The sequence below is a fragment of the Lutra lutra genome, chromosome 17 (assembly GCF_902655055.1).
Source record: "Lutra lutra chromosome 17, mLutLut1.2, whole genome shotgun sequence".
NCBI lineage: Eukaryota > Metazoa > Chordata > Mammalia > Carnivora > Mustelidae > Lutra > Lutra lutra.
The window spans coordinates 5286634-5308506 of record NC_062294.1 but is presented as its reverse complement, the minus strand read 5'-3'; the positions used below and the strand labels follow the sequence as shown (position 1 = coordinate 5308506).

Here is a 21873-nt window from a genome sequence, read left to right as displayed (position 1 = left end):
AAAGAAGTTGTTATATTGAACTATGTTTTGCTTGCTTGTAATTTCTACCCTGTGATGCTTGTTTGGCCTTTTAATACACCAAAGATATGGAACATGCATCCTTCAACAGGGCATCTCTCCAGATGATTGTGTGGTCTACTATTCTAGACACTGAATATCATGACGGCAGATAACCTACCTTATTCATCTTTCTTTTGGCATCTATCCCTTACTGCCTACTATCCCACACATTGTAAGTGAAAAAAATTTTTTTTAATTTTTATTTTTTTAAATAATTTTATTTTTAAAGGGTTATTAAAGCATTATTTTTAAAATTTTAAAGGGTTGCTAGATGAGCTTTAGAATAGTAGAATTTCCCAGTTGTAAATGATGTCATCCCATACCAGAATTCCTTCCACACCATTCTTGCTACATAGTCATTTGGGTTACCCTTCAGAGTATCTAGTGACAAGCAAATTTTTCTCATCCAGAAAGAACTGAAGCTTCCAAATGGTAACCTGAATTTCTTCAGGCTTTTCTTGTATCTGAACAATAATGAGTTCATATAAATGCTCATATCTGTACTACACATTCTTGTAGCCCCCACCTGTACAATTGTAAAACCTCAACAGACTCACCTCCCCTGGTCATCATTAGGATTATTTCTGAAAGATCTCTCACAAACTCACAAATTATTCTCCCATGACCCCTCCTTCTCGCCTCTTTGTTGGGTACCTGAAAGTCTCTTAAAGGAAGTGTCTCCTCACTACTTTTGTGAGGAGGCTGTTACCCAAGTCCATCTCTAGGATCCCCAAAGCCATGGATCCCCAAGATGCTGGAAGACCCAAAGCTTCTTTAGTCTTCGTTGTACCAGAGCAAAGTCAAGTGCATTCCATTTGGAAATAGGGCCAAGCCACCGTTCCCCATAGCAGTTTGTGAGGAACTAGGCTAACAGTGTTTGAGATTAACCTAAATTGCCTGTGGTTTGTGTATCTTAAAGCTTGTATATACAGCTTATTCTTTCCCTGAACTACAACCCAATGGGACTGGACTAAGAAACCAATATTGAGTTTGTCTTCCTTCTGTTTCTGCATTTCTCTAAGCACTCACGTAGAAATTGTCCTCCCAATAGACCCCTTCCTTGCTCTGTAGATCTGCCCCTGCAGTTGAGAGGTACTTGGGGAATCACAGGTCTGACTGCATCAGACACAATCAGGATCTGAGTCACAACTTAGGCCCAGCCAGGACACATTGCCACACGTCCCCCAGAGAACTCCAACTGTAAGACCAAAAATTTTGAACATTGTAGTGGAGCAAATCTCTCTTCTCATTAACTTACCCTGTACACAGAAGTAAGGAGGGAGGCATGTTTGCACATAATTACTAGATAACTCAAAAACTAAAGTCTATGTAAGAGCCATGTGCTAGTACTATGAAATCACTGAGAGGGGATCCCTATAAATCTGAGACTTTGTGATTCTCAAAGCTACTGAATCTGTGATTAATACTTTGCTGATTGGGTGATTTTCAATTGGCTTCCTTGAATCTTCATGTGAGTTTGGGCCATTATTCTCACTTTTGTTTGGAGCGTTTCAAATTTGCTTGGCTGTCAAGTTGCAGTTCCGCTATTTATTCATTCAGTGAACAGGGCTGGGTGTATATTGTGTCAGACGCTACGCCATGGAAAGTAACTCCAGTTTGAAACACAAATTCATAGAGATTATAAGTGCCATGGGATTCAAGATGCACAGTCTTCTTTCAGAAAACAATTTGCCATTTTTAAAGAATCTGTAACAAGCAGAAAAATGTGACACCCTGCCAGACAAGACTAGCTTCAGAACTAGCAAGTCGGTTTTCAATGTTAGGCAGAGAAAATCCCCTGAAAGCAGATGTGGGCTCTGTCTTGTTCCAAGAGGAAGCCCTTAAGGGTTTACATGGCAAAAATAGGTTCCTGCAGAAGATCACTTGACAAGATCATTCATTATGATATCTTTGCCTGACATGATAGAATTGAAACTCTGTCAAAGTTGGAATTGAAACATAAGATGGTATGAAGACTGTGCGTTCTGCACCTCTCAAATCTACAAATCCTTGGGAGGTGAACTTTACTCCTGAGCTCATCGGTCATGGTTGAGACCACACCCATAACCTTACAGAAGCTCTGCAGATGTCATTGCTGATTCCAGGCGAAACATGGAGTACAGGATACAGTCCGGTGCACTCAGGAATAGCAGGGTAGAATGAATGACGCCAGGAGGAGGTGCCTATTATATCATCCAGGGATCTGGCCCAAAGTGGGTAGGACTAAACATATGTTAATGAAAGTTCAGTTGGCTCGGATATTTGGGAAATGAAGGTTTGGGGAAACCACAGGGAATGCTTTCTGTTTCTCTCAGTTGGGCAAGTCCATAGCCCCCCTGGACAAAGCCTTGTGTGTCCTTTTAAAGGAAGTTGGTACCTCTGGATGCCAGTGGGCTACTGAGGGATATGAAAAGCAATTAGTCTTGCTCTGTATCCTGGAGAGAGTCCATCTGATGCCTCTGAATTCAGTGCTACTTCTGTTGTCAGAAAGGCATGGCTTTCCGCGTCCCAGCAAGGCCTGGCAAATCAACCAATATGCAGGCCCTTCTTGCTAATGAAACAATTAGATTCTGTTTTACTAAGTAGGCAGGAGTACTGGGATATCTGGTGTAGCCTAAGGGAAAGTGAGCAATGTACATTCTGCTGCAGAGTCCTTGCCTAGTCTCGGTGGTGTGCTGGAGTCAGCTAGTACTGGATTCCCAAGAGCTGGTTGCTAAGTTTCTAGAAAATCTGTAAGGCTATTAAAGGCACATTGGTAGCTGAAACCAGCTATGTTTAGAATATTTACACCATAGACATTGGCAAATGATGTGAATCAAGACTTTTTCCTTTGCTATCATACTGCTGAAACAATGCTACTTTCTTCTGTGTGCAAGTAGAGATTGCTAGAAGTAGTTTATCTGTAGATCCAACCATATCTACCTGTGGGGGAGATGCAGCTCCTGGGAAGACTAATTCAGAGTCCATAGGCCCCCTGATTCATGTGCATGCCCACCCAAATATACAAGTGGTCTGAGCACCAACTCTAAGAGACCTTGTCACTTACGTACAAATTTTCGAATCTCTACAAATGTATGCATGAATGTATGTATATATGTTTTTAGGACCATTTGCCCATCTCTGATAAGAGTGTATGGATCCTAGACTGACCCCCAAACACCTATCAGAGTAGTCCAAATTCCCTATTTTAGTGCCTACCTATCCACACGAGCAGGGCTGATCTATATTTTGCAGATAAATTTAAATCCAGTTGCATTCTCATATTTCCTGGGATCATAATGCAGCTTAATTTGCTCACTCACACATTTCAAGATGGTAAGAAATCTATGCCTTTGGATTTCCATCCTTAAGAACCACATTCAATAGAAAGAGAGAAAAAAGCCTAAAATCAAGGTCAGGAAGATTAAGCCCCTTAATTCACGTGCCAAACTTCCCATTTCAATTGTGGTTTTGTCTCCCAGCTAAAGTTTGTCTTTTTGTGACATTTGCATTAAGCCCAGAGGACATTTTGAGTGGAAACATGCTGAAAGCATAATTGAAACTCTGAGTGGTGCCATTTGTCTAATTTGCATTTTTCCCCCAGGTGGGGAGTTTTCACTCCCCATTTCTTCTCCTGGGGTGTTCAAAGATTATCTCAAAGAATGATGTTGTGCAATTGATTCCAATAAATCCCCATGTACAGTATATTATATGTATACATTTTTTTCTTTCTAGAAGCTATTTTAAATGCCACAGTGGTAAACTATGTACAGAAGTCCTTGGTAGGTTCATAATAGTACAGATCCTTTCTTTTCTCCCTCACATGAAGATTTTGAATACTTGTCCACAAACTTAATTGTTTATTAGAATTTTTCCTTCTGGTTATCCTGATAGTGTCATTCCAAGCTATATAGAAACAGACATTAAAAAAAAAAATAGGTAGACATAAACTGTTCACTTTCATCCTTAATGTGTTCTTTGAACTCTGTGTCCCCAATCTTGCCCTGACTTGATCTCTATTAAAAAGTTTGAGAATCACTGATATTTTGGTTGTGTCAACAAAGTTATCAAATGAGACAATGAGGCAGGGATAACGCTACCCATTGCGATCTTTAATGAGGACTTTCAGGGGAGGTTCTCGTGGGTGGGGAAGTAGAATCTGTTTTTCTAGGAAGAAGAAGTCAAGTAAGAGTGTGGTAAATTGTTTCTCTTTTGATTATGAATTCCTCATACACTTTAGATCTGCCATTCAGATAACGGCCAAAGCTGCTGTCACAGGCGAGGTCAAGGTTATCCTTTTTCTAAGGTGTGCCTCTTTCTCAAACTTGCCAGGCATGACTTTACCTAAATGAGGGATATGCAGAGCGGAATGTAGCCCAGGCCAGCGTTTCGGGAAGGTGGAACCCACATCACTCTGAGGGCTTCAGTGCCTGCAAGGATACACGTGTCTTTATTTGACTCCTTAGATTTAATTCAACTTTATTGGGGGAAAAAAAGAAGGGACATCTGGCCCGGCTGATATACATTATAAATGTTATCTTCAAATAATTTTGTGAGAATAAATAATGTGAGACACATAAAAGAAAAATATTAAGCGGATAATAGATCAGCGAGGAAAATACGGTGAAAATATGAGGCTGGATGCAAAGTGTTTGAAGGAGGGAGTGTATCTGCCCAGACACACTAGTGTGAACTGCGTGGCCTTCCCCATCTTCAACCTCGCTAAGTCTCAGTTTCTAGAGAGGAAACAAATTATCTACCTCCAATTGGTCATGTGAGGATTCAGTGCAATTATGAGTGTAAAGCTCTCCGTGCAGTGCCGTGCTTTGAGGAAAAACATTACGTTAGATTGGTAGGAAGTTATCTGTACAAACAATCCATTTAAAGAACATTTCATGAAACGCTGTTGAGTCTACTATGGGTAGGGCACTGTCATTTTGCTTCTTTGATGTCATTTTTTCCTTCACTACCTCTCATGTGGGACAGGTAGGGCTTTGGCAAGAAGAGGAGGAAAATTTGAAGCTGGGCAAGGTCAGATCAGAATCATCTGCCTCACTCCCTTGGCCCTCACTCCCTTGGTGCCTTGAGTAACCATCTCCATGGTAACCACAGCTGGCCCAGCAGGCCAGAGCATGGGTACCTGACCAGAAAGGACAGAAGGACCCAGGAGGCAGGTGGGAAACTAGCTGGAAGCAGGAAGCTATGTGGGAAAAGGAAAAAAAATGTAGCTTCCTTAATGCCCACAATTATAGAAGTCATGAAGGTAATAATTCTTATTCGTGGAGTACCATCCCACGTGCTTTATGCATGTAGGTTTATATGATTATGTTGAATGCTCACCATAAGAGTTAAAATACCTATGAAGGAGGTACTATTACTTGTCCCACTTTACGGATGAAGACATTGAGGTTCAAAGAAGATGGGTGGTCTTCCCAAGGTCACAGGGCTGCTACACATGAGCCAGGTTTGGGAAAAGGGCTTAGAAACCTACCATTAAAACTGCCCTTTCTTTGGGCACGGGAAGACGAGTTCCTGGCAGGCTGGGTCCTCAGCCTCCTCTCTGTGCCAAGGACGGCTGGGAAATGTGGAAACCTGGCATCCGTTGTCTGAGATCCTGGTTCTTGGCCCTTAGCTGCATCAGATCCATCTGGGGAACTTTAAAGAGATACTAGTGCCCAGAACCCAGCCCAACCCGGTTATATTAGAATATAGTTGAATAGGTATTGCTATGTTTTAAAATGCTCTCCCAGTGATTCTCAGAGCCTTGAAAAAAAACATAGTCTCAAGGATCTGCTCCTGAATTGGTAAAGGTGCCTAAAACAGACACCTAATTTTGCAATCCTTAGTTATTTGATAGAGCCGCTGGGAAGAAAGCTAGGCTATACTGGGTGCCTACGATGTGCCAGATCCTGAACGTAGATGTGGTCTCTCAATACACCCTTATCTGGGATCTCTGAGAAGCCCAGAGGGATTAGCGAGTGGCCTTCAGGGGCCAGGGTGAGGCAATTGCCCTATTCCCTCTTACGCCTCAATTTCCAGGAAATGAATGTGCTAAGGGCTTAAACCGTAGCAGTAGACAGGTGGACTGGGGACAGGTTCCTGCTTTCTCTGGGGATATGTGAGCGAGTTGGTAAATCTCAGGGACTCAGTCTGTTTTCCTGTAAAATGGAAAATGGTGCTGATAGAGTATGCATTTTCCTCGGGGCTGTATTACCCCCAAGCAGGCGTTATGGAGGAGGGGCAGAAGTTTGCACTTTATGTGTGTGTATAAAGCACAGAGGCACATAAATACACAGACATGGAGTATATCTGTACCACTGACATTTCATGGCGGTAGTGGTGCCCGGGTGGCTCAGCTGGTTAAGCATCTGACTCCTGATTTCAGATTAGGTCGTGATCTCAGGGTCATGAGACCCAGCCCCAAGCAGGGCTCTGCACTGGTTCCTGCTTGGGATTCTCTCCCTCTCCTTCTGCTTCTACTCCCTGCTTATGCTCAATCTCTCTCTTTCTCTCTTGGAACGAAAAAAAAAATTACAATTTCTTTAAAAACCAACAAAGCAATTCATGACAGCAGTGACAATTAGGCAAACAATTTTAAAATCCTTCGGGGTACATCGTGAGAAAAAAAAGTTGAAAATGCTGCTATTGGTTAGAATTGAGACAAAAAGGAGAGGCTAATGTAGAGTCCTTGGCCCATGGCCTAGCACGCAGCTGGCATTCAGTAAATGGTAGATGTTGTTCCTGTTATTTGTCAAAACATTCATTCATTCAACATGCGCACTGATCCCAGCTTTGGGACTCTACACGGCATTACTAAGATTAGGAAGAAAGTTAAGGTATCACCTTTGACTTCACCAATGAGCTAAGTCAAAGCTAGGCATGGGAAGCCAAGTGCTCTCATAAACGGATGCATGCAGGGTCTGGGGAACTCAGGGGACAGCAGGGACATTCATTTCCTACCCATCTCCGGTGCCGGGCTCATCCAAGACAAGAGTGGACAAGGGACCTTCTTTCTCAGTCCCTGCCCTTGCTCGCAGCAGCTTCTGCTCCCAGCATTAAAGAGGTACATGTCCCCAGTCTGCCACCACTAGGGTATCATTTTGCCCCTGGAGAGCAATTAAGCGTCATCATCACAGACAGCCTCCTGTATGCAAAAGCTCTCTGTTCATTGCTGGAGATAGAGGGATGGATAGAAAAATAAGATGAAATTTCTGGTCATGGTTCTTCTTTCAAAAGAAGATTTATTTGTTTATTTATTTGAGAGAGAGAGAGAGAGTGCAAGCCCACACAAGCAGGGGGAGGGGCAGAAGGAGAGAGAGAAGCAGGCTCCCCGCTGAGCAGGGAGCCCATTGTAGGGCTTGGATCCCAGGACTCTAATTAGGATCATGAGCTGAGCCGAAGGCAGACGCTTCACCGGCTGAGCCACTGGGCTTGGTTCTGATGAGGAAAACAGATACATAAAATGGGGATATTGATATGACATGATCCGGAAGATCCTGTGTGCAGGAAACTCAGGGACCATGAGGAGGGCGAGCTGAGGAGCTGACTCTTCTAGAAAGGCTGAGAGTTAACAGGGTGAGGAGGGCAGGCAGTAACTTCTGTGCAGAGGGCGCAGTAGGAGCAGAGGGTGGGAAAATGCAGAAGGCAGAGGCTGGCTCAGGGAAGAGTCATGTGTGAGGCATGGAGTGAGGGTAGAGGCCAGAAGGGAGGCCGATGGACAGCTTAGCCATGGAGGACCTTGACCACCAGCATCATTTGCAATGAGGGTCTGTATTTGTATGAAACTCAGGTAGTGGCAAGTTGGTTCTATAGTTGTGATGGGAAGGTCCAAAGCTTTCTTCAAGGAGTAAGTCTTGATGTGGCCTTCCAGATCCCACCTTTCCAGCTTCTCTCCATTCTCTGTTCCTCACTTTCTCCCTTGCTCTCGTGCCCATCTCACTGGCTTATTTGCAATCCCGTGAGTGCCACTGGACCTTTGCACATGCTGTGGCTCTTTCTGCCTGGAGTAGGTCCCCTGTTACTTACAAGACTATTGCATTAATGTCTATCTCTCTGACTATACTTCAACCCAGGGACTGTGTCCCTTTACTCAACATTATAAACCCAGCATCTAGGGTTTCTAGTAAATAATTATGGAAGGAATTTGTGGAGGCAGGAAGGAAGAAAGGAAGAAAAGAAAGGGAAAGGAAGAGAAAGGCTGAAGTAGAACCCCACAAATTTGTATGCCTTCCCTCACCCCCAGCCCTCCCCAGCTCAGTCTGTCTTGCATCCCTCCCAGAGGCTAGGGCCAGAACCAGCCAGCATCCTGGCAATCTGGCAGGCCCTGACATGTGAACAATGTGTCCCCAGTGGATGAATGCTAATCGATAGTAATGAAACAACGTACGTGTCTCTCCTTCATAGTTCACCTTCAAAAACTGAAACTGGGCATGCCCAATTCATCCTGTCTACCACGATGGTCAGAGGAAGTGAGTCAATGTCTGAGACACCCAACGGTCCCCTTGTGCATCCGCAGATGCCCCCGAAGCTGAGTGGGCAGCCTGTGAAGGTGCTGAGACCCTGATGCAGAGGAGGCTCAACAGGGCACCCCGTGGTGTGCATCAGGGCTGGGAAGGAGCCCAGCATCAGGGCTGGGAAGGAGCCCAGCAGCAGGACAGACTGGGTGCTTGTGCCCTGGTGTTCAGGTTCCAATGAGGCTTCGGGAAGGCTGTGTTTTATATGAGGCTTAGTCTTTACAGAAACATGTTGTTGCAAAAGACAAAGGGACCTGGGCTCAAATCTTGGTTTCATCATGTGGGCCACCTGCCTTGCCCTCTCCGAGCCTCAGTTACCTTACCTACAACCTGGGGTCCAAAAAGTACACCTCATTCGTTGCGCAGATTAAATAAGATAATGCACGTTAAAATGCCCAACACTTAGCCTCGCATGTGGAAAAGATTCAATTCACATTAGCTATTACCATTATCAGCTAATATGGTCATTATCACCATAAGAATGATCTCCCAGAACAGAAAGATCAGCTTAGTTCATCAAATATTTATATGGCTTTAACAGCGTGCTCAGCCCGAGGTAGACATTGTCACCAAAGACACGCAAGAAAGTTCCTCGTGGAGATATTTTGAGAGCCCCGACCTGGAAATAGCCCTGACGGCCATCAAGAGTGGAATAGATAAATTCATTAGAGCCACATCCCGGAATCCTACCCAGGGGTTTGGGTTAACTGCTGTGAGTCCCGGACACACGGGTGACACTCACGAGCACAACAGTAAGCGGGAGAATCCAGACACGAACGAGCACACGCTGCGTGATCCCGCTTGCAGGAAGCAGAGATCCGGGTGGACAGACCCGTGGTGTTAGACATCGGCGTCGCGCAGCCGTCAAGGAGGAGGCTGGGGCTGGTGCAGGAGGGAGTGGGGAGGGCGGGTAGTATTTTGCGTCCGGGCTAGGCCCTGGGTATACGGGCATGCCCGCCTTATGAGAATATATCAAGTTGTTCGTTCTGATGTATGTGCTTTTCCCGCATCCGTGTCGCGCTTCAGTCAAAGGCTTGGCTAGACAAGCAACCCTGTTCAGCAGAGAGCTACGGAAGCAGAAGCGGGGGGACAGCAAGCAGTACAGTTCTGTGCTTGCCCACAGGAGCAGCTGCTTTTCCCTTTCCTTCCCAAACACGACCTGACCTAGCCGTTTGACTGTAGGAATTCTGTCCACATCTCTCCCGCCGCTGCGTTAATCCGGGCCGGGCATCCTTGGTCCAAGACCAGACTAACTGGTGTTCTTGGCCTCTCTGCTCACCCAGACTGCCCTCTGGAACCCCGAGCGGCTGTCTGAAAAGATCCCATTTATCCGTGCACCCTCAGTGCCTGCCTGGAACACGGGAGGTGATCAAGGACAGATCCAGAGTGGGGGAGGCTCCCCAGCACAGGCAAAGCCAGACGGCTACAAGGGGGTGCCGTGGGATAAGGGGAAGCATTGTTAGATCTGGGGGGGAGGGAGTGGTCACCCACATCTGATAGTCAGAGATTTCTCCAGCACCAAGTGGCCCGACCTACTCATACTCTTCCCATTTTTGTTCACCTGTTCTGTTTTGTTTTGTCTCCCCAGTGACCTTCAGTGACTGCGAGGGAAACAGCAAGGTACACTATGAGGTCTCAAGCCCATACTTCAAGATGAACCATGACGGCAGCTTAGTTGCCCTGAAAAACGTAACTGCGGTGGGCAAGACTCTATTCGTCCACGCCCGGAGCCCCCACGCAGAGGACATGGCAGAACTCGTCATTGTCGGGGGGAAGGACATCCAGGGCTCCTTGCAGGTAACACCGGTGTTTGGGATAAACTGGATCCACAGGGGAATGCCGGGGTCTGGACGTCTTATGCGGAAAATGGTTCTTTGGTTTCTTATTGGCCAAGACATTTTTGTTGCTGCAAATGACAAAAACCTAACTCAAAAACTATCGGGGCAGGAGTGGTACGTGAAAACATATTGGCTAATGCGGCAAATATCTCAGGATAATTCTGCCTTCTGGCGTGGCTGTGTACCAGTGCCCAGATATGCCATCCGCCTTGATCCCTGCCCCTGTTGTGGTTCTGCTTTCTTTCTGTTGGCTTCACTCTTAGACAGTCACATTGCCTTCCAATGTGCAGATCTCAGAAGCTCTACTTCATTTTCCCAGCCTCAGGTCCCCTGGGAGAGCTCCTCTTCCTGACAATGCCAACAAACGCTTGAAATCAAATCTCACTGGCTCCATGTGTCCACCCTCGAACCAGTCACTGTGTCCACTGGGTAGCGATGCTCTAGTTGGCTAAGTCTGAGTCCCTGGTCTTATCCTGAAGCCAGGGTAGAGTCAGCCCCACCTAAGACATACAGTCGGACAGCGGAAGATAGGTAGTTACTCGAAGTAAATTAGCGTGCTGTTGTCTGAGGATGGGGAACGGTGCTTGGGCAGGCCAGGAGCACGGCGGCCCACTGACTTGTATCACAAGGCCGCCATTGCATATGGCACCGCTCCTTCGCCATGCCCTGGTGCTTGTTCCTTTCTAGATGCACACGTATGCTGATCCTTGTACCTGTGCACAGGTTGACACACTTTAAGAATGCCCTTTAGACTTCCCGATTGTGTCATCCAGAGACTTTTGCTACCGTGGACTCACCTACCCATCCTTCATCAAGAGTTTAAGGACTCTGTGGTTTCTTGATGAAAGGAAAGTCACACTACAAGACCCAGACAAAACAATGGCAATAATAATGGTGTGTCCCCAACTGGGTGTGGCTGGGAGCCTTTGCTCCTGCTCCATGGTCTGCTCTTAGCCAATTTTTCAAAGAAAGCGTTGATTCCTGCTGCCTTCTCCATCTCCCCATAACCACGCTCCCCATAACCTAGCTTTATCTGCTAATTTTGCTCAGCGGTGGATGGTGGAAGTGGCGCGAACGCTGATTCTACAGCCCAGGAGCAGAGATAGAGACGGTCTCTGTGATCTTGAAAGAATCCTCAAACTCCTTCATCTGCAGACTGGTGGGGCGGAGCAGTCTGGGACCGCTAATAAGTGGCAGGTGCATTGCCCCATTCTGTCACCATATTCATGGCAGATATGGCTAATTATCCCCGGCTTGACCTGAGTATCGCTCCCAACACAGTGCTTCTGGAAGCTACTATCCATTGATCATTCACAGATATTTTCAGGGATGGAATGTATTCGCCATGCCTGGACCAGACAGACCCCACAATTTCCCTTCATATCTGGGAGTCTGAGAGTTAAGGGTAGATAGCAAGCTAAAAAGTGAATCTACAGAGTGCCACTAATATTTTCAAAGAAAACAGGGTATTGATGAATACATCCAGTGTGGAAACCCACCAGCACCACAAAAGCAAGCTTTTCTCTTTTCTCTTCAGCCATGGTCATTTTCACAGCATCTCTCTAACTTGTGATATAAATGACTTGATAAATATCTAGAGTAACAAAATTGCTGGGATGTGTAGCACAAAGTGCTTCTTAGAAACAAGTAAATGGCACAGAGATTCATGTACGGGGGTTTGCGTGGGGGATGGGATGTGTTCAGACGGACATCGTTCATCATGATTCATGGCTCGTCTTTAAATCCAGGACAGACAGTGTCATACTGTCTGTCCTGCTTAAAGCAGAGCGGAGGGAATTCTGGACACTTCCCAGGACAGACTCTACCTGGAGAGGCTCTGAGACATGGGGTTCAATACAGAGACTCGGTCTTGAAGAACTGGCCTCTTGAGCCCCAGAGAGACCCCTCCTGGCGGCCAGGCCCCTCTGTCAGAGCCCATTGTCCGCAAAGCCTGGCTGCCATTGACGACTTCTTGCAAAGCCTGGGGGAGGCTGCTGGACCACTCACTTTGTCGGACCCCAGCAGAGAAGGGCCCTCACCTGCTGCCTCTGGTAATTTCATGAGGTTTGAAAATAGGCCTTGTGAAGCTGCCCAGATGTGTCTGTAATAAAAAGTCCCAAAAAATTAAGAAGAAGAAAAAAAAAGATAGGGAAAAAAAAATAGCTAGCCAGAGAATTCCTCCAAGGAGAACACAGTCCTTAAGAGATATTTGTTTGGTATTTTGGAGGCCCTACTATGTGCAGCCAAGCGACCAGCTGCTAGAGAGGGGACACAATGAGCGCGCAAGTCAGCTCCGGTCCTGGGTCAGGAGGGAAAGTGACTGAGCATGGTGAAAAAGCACCACGCGGGGCAGCAAGGTCTGCTCTGTGCCTTTAGAGACCAGATCGGGCGAGGAAACTGGGCTGGAACATAGCCGGCGCATTCGTGGCCATCACTGTCTGCTGGGTGAGCGAGTGAGAAATTATAGTGCTTAGTGGGACTCTCAAGTGGTTGCTTTAATGTCCCTTGTTTTTAACCCTCACAATCACCACCTCCCCATGGGGCTGCTGACTTCACCCCTTCCTCCTGATGTGAAAAGTTGGCCAAGATCCCCAAGCTTGAAATGGGCAGAAATGAGATTGAGATCTGGCCTCTCCATTGAAACATCCACTCTCTTTCCCGCCCATGGGTCAAGAGGTGGGGGCTCAAGTCAGAGCCACACGGTAGCAATGGAAGAAACCAGTCAGAAGACGGGTGGTTGGGAAAGGCACTCGATTTGCCAGGCTTGGATGTTTTGAGTTGGTGGCTCCTAGGGATATCTTGATAGAGATGATAGAAAATATGGGACTAGATCTCAGGGTAAACACTTAGGGGGAGAACAGTATAGTGGTAGGGCTTTGGCTTTGGTGTTGAACTCAAGTGGTTTCAAATTTCCACTCCACCACCTATGACCGTGATGTGTGACGAGCCAGCCAACTCCCTAAACCTCAACACCCTTCTCTGTGAGACGGGGGTAAGCACAGTCTGCATCACAGAATCATTCTGTTGGGCACCGCCCAGAACACCAGGTGAATTATCCCGACAATGGTGCCATATTGGAACCTCTCGAGAAAGAATAGGTACTGGGGGTTCAGTGACCTCACTGGGCCCGGGAGACAGAAGGCAGAAAATAAGGGCAGGAGGAGAAAGTGAAAGCCAAGGAAGAAAGAGAAGGTGTGTTCAGCAAGGGCACTGGGGTAACCACGGAGCCGTATCGCAGTGGCTAATTTCACACCACTGTGTTTTGGAAGGAAGGACTCTCGGAGATGAATGGAAACCCAGTAAGGCCCGGCTCCGTGGTAGTCATTAGAGCTCAGATCTTTAATAACACGATGTGTCTCTCTTATTTGTACCTGCTGCCTAGACCCCCTTCCACCTGGAAAGTCTCAACCTGTGAAATCTTGTTGTTAATACCTTAATTATAGACTCCCAAGCTGCCTCTGCATTTTGAATGGGCTTCCCAGAAGCTAGGACCTGTCTCTATGGGCAGTGTAAGGCCGCTGTAGACCAGAGAGGGCAGAGGACCACCTTAGTCCTTCGTGATCTGAGAGGGGAGGTGGGATGGGCATGGAAGGGCCAAGACTTACCATGCTTACTGGATGGGTTTCTAGCCTGGGGAAGGTCATGATGAGTTCCACTCATGACACTATGTCCGGACAGATGGTAGCTTGTCTGCACCGAGTCTGCTGTCCTTCCCTGCCTGACAGCGGTGAACAGGAAGACAGCAGAGTGCTCGCCTTTATTTGTCTATTTCTACTTTGGATAGAGGCCTCCAAGGGTTGATATGGGCGCGCTCTGCTTCGTTCCTTAGGCATCTTGGTCAGAGGTGTCCCCCCTGCTGTGCAGACGGGACTCATCCATCCCAACTTCACGTCTAGCATAAAGAAGTTTTTTTAAAGCCATCTTTGCATTTAGTTTTTCTTTCTGACTGAGAAAATTGTAGCTTCAGTGACTGTAGATTATAGCAAGGAATACTGACATCAGTTACAGAGCTGGATGAAGTCAGGCTGGGAAGTAAGAACGTCAGGGAGAATGGAGAAATTGACTTTGAATTCCAATCTGAGAACTGAAAGAGACTGTGCCCGCCAGGCTTGTCTTGAAATGTGGGCTTCCACTCTCTAAGCAGCTGTGGGATTTCGGTACCCGGGACCTGGACGGCTGAGTCCTCAAGAACAGAGCAGAGATGTAAGATGCTAAAGGAGGGAGAGGTGTGGGGCCCTGCGGGCTGCAGGCTTAGAGCCAGCTCTCACACCGGAGCTGCGTTTTAAGTGCAGATCTGATCACTTTACTCCTTGCTTAACTGGGACCTTGCTCATCAGCCCTCCTGGGCCCTGGGATAATATTATGCAGCCTTCACAGATGTCTAGAAAGGCCTGTCACTGTCTAGCGTGGCTGGTCTCTGCAGCCTTCCCTCAAGTCTGCTTCCTTTCACCTGTAAGGGGCTTGACCTGCTGAAATGCTTGCCCTCCAAGAGCTTTCCCTGCTCCCTGTGCCGAAGGAGGGTCTCCCTTGGTACCAATGGTTCTGCTCCTTCGTGGCCTTCTCAGTTTGTAAATTATGCATTTATTTCGGATTCCCTGATCCCCAATAAGACTGTATAAGCTCCTCGGAAGCTGGAATGTAGTCTGTTTCCTTCCTATTTCCTTCTTCCCTCCCTTCCTTTCTTCCTTCCTTACTTGTTTCTTTTCTGATGTGTCCAAGGCTCTATCCCTGGTACCCAGGACAGCGCCTGACATATAGCTGGTGTTTATTGAATGTCTTTTGAACAAATGTCCAAGTAGAATGTATGACACCTTTCACACTACTCTCTGCATTGAACTCTGGGCCCCTCACTCCAATACCAAACCACCGTGGTTTCTTGAACTGGCCAAGCTCGCCCTCCCATTCATGCTGGCTGCCCCTCTGTCTGGATTAGGTCCCCTTGCTGTGTGGCCAGCACCAACTGACATGGCCACCACCTTTGATATTTCCGGACCCACCAAGATTTTCCTCCCTTAGGGACACCTCTCTGTCTGTTCCCCCCAGATCATTAAGTGTTTTTTTTTTTTTTTTTTCCTTCATGTTCCTCATAGAACCCCTCCCGGCTCTCCGATCATACCACTAAATTTTAACTTCCCAGTTGATTTGTGCTGGTGCCCGTCTCTGTTCGGAACTCCTGAACTCAGGGACCATGATGCCTTGGTTCCCAGGCCTATACTTATCCCCTCTGCTCCAGTTCCCTCAGCGGCAAAACCGGTTCATGACATTATGAACTTCCTAGAGACGTCGTGAGGATTAAATGAGTAAATATGCGCAACACATTTAGAACTGTGCCCAGCACAAAGTACATGCCGTGACCATGCCGGTCATTCCTCATCGCTGTATCATCAAAGCCAGACGATAATAAATGCTCGGCAAATGAGCCTGGCGAATCGAGACCACCCAGCCCTCCCTCGCCTGTCCATCAGGACCAAATTCTATTTGGTCTACACACTGGAGGGCATGTAGACTCCCACGTGAATTTACATCATTACCATTTCACTCTCAGGTGTCCACTGGGTGTGAAATGCTGACTTGTCTTCCAGGACTCTTCATTTCTACAGGTCCACTTAATAAACACCAAGAGACTGGGCAGTGTTTAGAAGTTAATTATGCACAATTCATGCCTGTTCACTAGAAGTCTGTACGTGGTGTTCTCAGTAAAGGGAAATTGGTCTCTGAATGAAGTTGCTTCATTAAATGTAAAAAAAAAAAAATTATTCCCCCCCCTTTTTTGCCATATAAAACATTCCCCCCAAAGTGAAACAGATAGAGAAAGTTATGAGAGACATAAAGAAGCTGAATGTATAGGGCTTGTTTATCTTGGTGGCTCACCGTCACTAGGAACTCTTCATTTAAAAGACATAAATTTAACTCCTAATCCAGTTTCAAGAATTAGGATGGAATTAGTTCCCAAAAGATAAAAGGAGCCATCAGAAGAAGGAACAACTTGGGAGGAAATAGTTGTTTTGTTTTGAATGTTTAAGATAAAAATATAAAACATGCCACTGACGGCCCAGGTGCCGAGGCTGTACTGTGCTCATTCTGTACCTCAGCCCCACTGGGGATCAGGGCTGCGCCTCCACTGCGCGCCGTCTCGGGTCCACACACTGCGCACCTCGCAGGTCTGAGGGTCTGGGGGCTCCAAAGCAGCGGCTGGAATCCTACTGTCCCCGCACATGTCCGTGCTCTGTGACATTCAGCCGAGCTGTGCTTGATATGAAAGTGGGCCCGGAATGACAAATTAGATTAGATTAGATCCCAAATTGGGATCTAATCACACATTTAATACTTGCCCATCATGTGACTCTGAAAAGTCACCTAAACCCTTTGAGGTGGTTTTCTCATCTATGAAGCAGGCGCTATATGGATACCCAGCCTTGTTTAGATGCCAGCATGGGGTGCACGAAAGATTTTTTTTTAAGATTTATTTACTTATTTATTTGACAGACAGAGATCACAAGTAGGCAGAGAGGCAGGCAGAGAGGGGAGGGAAGCAGGCTCCCTGCTGAGCAGAGAGCCCGATGCGGGGCTCGATCCCAGGACCTTGGGATCATGACCTGAGCCAATGGCAGAGGCTTTAATCCACTGAGCCACCCAGGAGCCCCCACAAAAGATTTTTTGAATATCATGCCTAGCCTGGTGCTACCACAGGGTCTCAGTCACAGGCTGTTGACTCTTAACAGAACTATTCAGGCAGTTGCTGTACCCCCTGTACATTTCTCGCCCATCTTTCCTGATCTCACACGCTCTAGACTAAGATATTTTTGCACATGTGTTACTGAGATAAACTCCAGTTTTATCAACTCGGAGCCACCCATTTCAGTCCCCGTTTGCTTGGGGCCTTACACCATCCAACCTCCCGGGCCCCTATCATGCCCCACGGAGGGAACTTGACTTGGTTTGTTTAAACCATCCCTGAGAAATCAAGCCACCAGCTTATGGAAATTGCCTTGTTGCAAGATCTTATCACATTGACTGGGAGTGGCTTGGAGTCTGTCAAGCAGGTCCACGGTATCGATCTCGCTCCCATGAAATGTGTTTTACGACCATTACAGTGGAGAACCCATCTCGCCATTTGCGTGGCCATAAAGGCCCCTGGTAATGCTGTGGGTAGGCTCTGATTTAACACATGTGGTAACTTCGGAACCCCGCGTAGGATCACTCCTCATGGCAAAAGCCTCCCCATTACTATTAGGAGGATGTGTCCATTAGACTGTCGCCCAAATTAGGGGAAATATGTAACGTGAAAATTATGGTACAGATCCAAGAATAAGGTATTAGGCTGGTACATTTTGACACATGCCTAAATTGTTCTGTTTATGATTCTTAGCTCTGGGATACTATTCAAATACAGATAAAAAGACATCCTTTGATTCATTAATTTAAGTATATAACATATTGCTTTGTGGGTCAGAACTAAGAAGACTGTATACTGAAGATTAATTTTAATTAAAATGCTTGGGGAAAAGTAACTGATCCTACGGAAAGTCTACCTTACTAAACAGTTTCCTTTTGGCTTGTGAAAATTCAAGATTTCATGGTTGTGCCGCTGTATGGCCCAACAGGAAAACCATGTGAGCCACATATGTAATTTTAAGTTTCCTTATAGTAACACATACATACACACACCCAATATACACATGGGGAGTTAAACTTCATAAACATAGATTCTGTGTGTCTGTGTGTGTGTGCCAGAGAGACAGAGTTTAACCCAACATATATATAAAACCCAAAATATATAATATATAATTTCTTTAAGACGTTACCATGTCAACAAGTAAGCAATGTGAACATTATTTATGCAATTTTTATATTTTCCTATTTATACTAAACCTTTGGAATTCAGTGCATGTTTTCCACTTACAGCACATCTTAACGTAGATTAACGTAGATTTTTAAGTGCTTACTCGACACAGGTGGAAAATGTCTTCCAGTGGGACAGGGTTTCTTCCCCAGAGACATTTATGTATTTTGAAAGAGGGAGGGGAAGAATCACTTGCTGAGAGCCTACCACCTTTAGGGCACGGTCTTAGACGCCCCAAGCACGCGTCTGTTTCTCTGATCCTCATAGCCGACGTGTGCCGCTGGAGGTCCTGTTCCGACCCTGCAGATGTGGAAGGAGCCCAGGTCGGGGGAGCACTTGAGCTCATGTCAGCATTCGCAGCAGGCGGCAGAGCGGGGACCTGGGCCTGGGCCTTCTGATTCTCTGCAGTCACTGCTGTTTTGGTAATACTGACATTTACAACGAAACTGGCGCTTTCCTATTCTCCTATAAAGACGATGAAATGACATAGAAAAATTTAAAAATGGTAAGAAAAAAAAAAAACTGAATGCAGAGCTGAGCAAAACTGCTGAAGAAATTTTAGGTAGGTGGACAAGACCTGTGTTGTCCTGACACTTTTCAGAAACTTCCCTCATGAACAGAATCTCTGGAGAAAGAAGCTTTGGGAGACAGCACGAGGTTTGCCAAGTGACATGTCTTCTCAGCCACAGGTTCCTTTTCTCTGAGATTCTCGCTCATTCACCTTCTTGGTCCTGGAGTCTGGGGAAAATGCCTTACATTTATTTATTTTTTTAATTATGATTTAAAAGGTTGTTTCCACATGCATCCTATAGACTTGTCCCTCATGACAGGGGCTCGAAGCAGATGGTGTTACTGGTGTTTGATGAATCAGGAAACTGAGACTCTAACCAGGGTCTCGGGTCCAAGAGCTGGTCAAGCGGTGCCCTCAGGCCTCTGATCTGCAGTGACTCCCTGGGTCCCGGGTTCGAGCCACAGCTTGCCTTCCGACCGCTGCTTGGGCCTTTTCAAGTAAAAGCAACAGAGAATCCTCAGAGATAAATTTTCACCTGGCCTCCTGGAAGGAATAAGACACTATGACAGAATCACATTGTCCTGGGCTCCCCTGTCTCGTCTTACTAGCCTGAATCAAGTACGAGTGTGTTCTACGTGTAAACGTTGGGGTGACCACCTCTTTTCAAAGCCCCTCTTAGCTGGCACGTAGGGATACCTGGTCACCGCAGCTCTGTCGCTGTGGCCACGCTCCTCAGAGATGAAATGGCACAGGGAAGTTCAAAGTGATTAGAAACGTTTTTTACAAATGCAGAAGCGAGCAATGCCTGGGTGGCTCAGTCCGTTAAGCCGCTGCCTTCGGCTCAGGTCATGATCTCAGGGGCCTGGGATCCAGCCCCATGTCGGGACCCTCGCTTGTCAGGGGTCTGCTTCTCCCTCTCTCTCTGCCCCTCCCCGCACTCATGCCCTCTCTCTCTCAAATAAATAAATAAAACCTTTAAAAAATAAAAATACAAAAATAAATGAGAATTTTGAGGACATCTTAGGTAGGTGGACAAGACACGTGTTGTCATGACACGTTTTTGAAACTTTCCTCATGAACAGAACCTTTGGAAACAGGACCTAATAGAAACAGAGCAATATTTCCAAATGTAAATGCCTCTAGGCTACTCTGTGAGAGCCTGGTTCTCATTTCTGATTGAAACAGACAAAAAACTCCACACAGCCTTCGATACAGACCATAGCTTGTCTCCATTTAGTTCTTTGGTCTCAATACTCGAAAATTAGGGAGCAAAGGAACAGGGAGAAGATGTCCTCTTCATTCCGTCCCCAGCTCTTGGGTTGGTTGGATGATAGGGTCTTCACCCAAACTGTTAAGGCAGAAGCCTGAACATTTGGAAAAAAATATCAAAGAAGAGCCTTATGGCCCCGGTCACCCCTCTCCTCTCATCCACCCGTGATGGGTAGATGCCTGTGGGCTGCTGATCTCTGTGGCTGGGCTGGGTTCCAGATAAATGGGAGGGCTGCAACTCCCTTTGGGACACACTATCGATGCTGATTGACCTTTGACTCGATTGTTTTGGGCAAAGCCAAATATGGTGTCAGGGTTTCACACAGACAAACAGGAAGCATTTTCCACCTGTGCCCACAGTCTAATCTCATCAGGGTTTGTTAACAAACCTGGATCCTGTTAACAGAAATAGAACTGCCCAGGCCTGTCCCCCTGGGGGGCTACAATAGCAATGCCAAGAGTACCGACATCCTCCGGGGGTCCGGGAGGGCTGGACATTTTCTTCTGTCTGTCTTAATAAGACAAGAGATAGCAACAGTCACAAAACAAATATCACGTGTGTGTAGCCATCCAAATATTTTTTTTATATCATCATAATGAATTTTTTACAAAAAAAAAAGATTTTTGTTAACACTTGCTCTTCTTTTTCTACATGAAAAAAAAAAGATCAATTCAAAAAAAAAAAAAAGAGCTTTAAGTAATACCCCATATACAGTCTCAGAATTTGACATATCTGTGGACTCACACATAGCGGAGAAAATTCACATGCTGACAAAGATGGCATCTTAAGGCTCTTGGCCAAGTCTCAGGCTCTAGACTGGTGAACATGGCCAGTTGGGGAGGCCTTTAAACAGAGAAAGAGCTCCCCCATGGGATGGAGTAAGACAAACATTCCAGGGCTGCCCAAGACCAAAAGGGCTTAAAAAATTTGAGATCTTCCATGAATGGAAAAATATCTTCCATGAATGAGAGTCAGCCTTAGGTTCGACTGAGCTCACTGCTCTGACCCCGCTGGCCCCAGTGACTTCCCTCCTGTCTTCTTATAATTCAGAAGGGGCACCATGGGATCTTCCCTTAGGTTCATTGTCTCCTCCACCAGTAAGAGAAAATGGGCCCTAAGATCCAACAGGGGGCTCTTCCTTCCGCCGATGTCTACACAGTTTCTCCTGCCTCCCAGCTCTCTATGGAGATCAGGTAGTCTCTAATTTTCCATCTTTTGCAGGAAATCCTTTTGACAAAAGGTGTGCACTGTCAGCTGACCCCTCCACAGGTCAGGAAAATTGGACTTCTGTTGACAGCAACTTTTTACAACCTTTTCCTTTGAAGTCACAGAGCTATAAACAGTACTGGTTCTCCAAGAGACTCACGGAATGATCTGAATAACGTACCATGCTATTTCCGAAGGCTGCCCCCTGCCCAGCACTCTCACCAGATGTCTGCGCGTGCCCCTGTTTTTTTTCAAGTCGGGGCCAGGAGATTTAAGACAGAGAATCAGGATGCATTGTTTTCTTCCTTTCACTGTCCATTCTACAATCCCCAGTTAACACACACAATTGAAGGTCGACCCCTTTTTTACTCGAAGTTTCTTATTCAATTTGGAGCTTGTTAGCAGAGCCTAAGCCGTAAGAGCGTGACCATCAGTGTTTTTGCCTTGTTTTCTCATGACTTCCTCTTTCATTCAGACCTTTGGATAATATTTTCTCTAAAGAAGCAAAAAAGAAAGTTACAAAAAAGATCCAGAAACTGAATCAAAGAAAATATCAATGAAAATAAAAATAATAGTAATCCCCCCCATGTTTTTTTTTTCCAGATGCTGTATAAGTCTTACTATTTTGTTGTTGGTTTATAAGGTAAAATAAA

At 46.1% G+C, this 21873-nt stretch overlaps 1 protein-coding gene across 5 annotated transcripts in view; it reads left to right on the top strand.

Annotated features, from left to right (window-relative positions):
* Positions 1 to 21873, top strand: part of CDH13 (cadherin 13) — a 980849-nt gene that overhangs the window by 364946 nt on the left and 594030 nt on the right. For all 5 annotated transcript variants that reach the window (XM_047710889.1, XM_047710891.1, XM_047710890.1 and 2 more), the window contains one exon: positions 10141 to 10349. In XM_047710889.1, coding sequence (XP_047566845.1) covers positions 10141 to 10349 — 209 coding nt within the window. The remainder of the gene's footprint in view (positions 1 to 10140; positions 10350 to 21873) is intronic.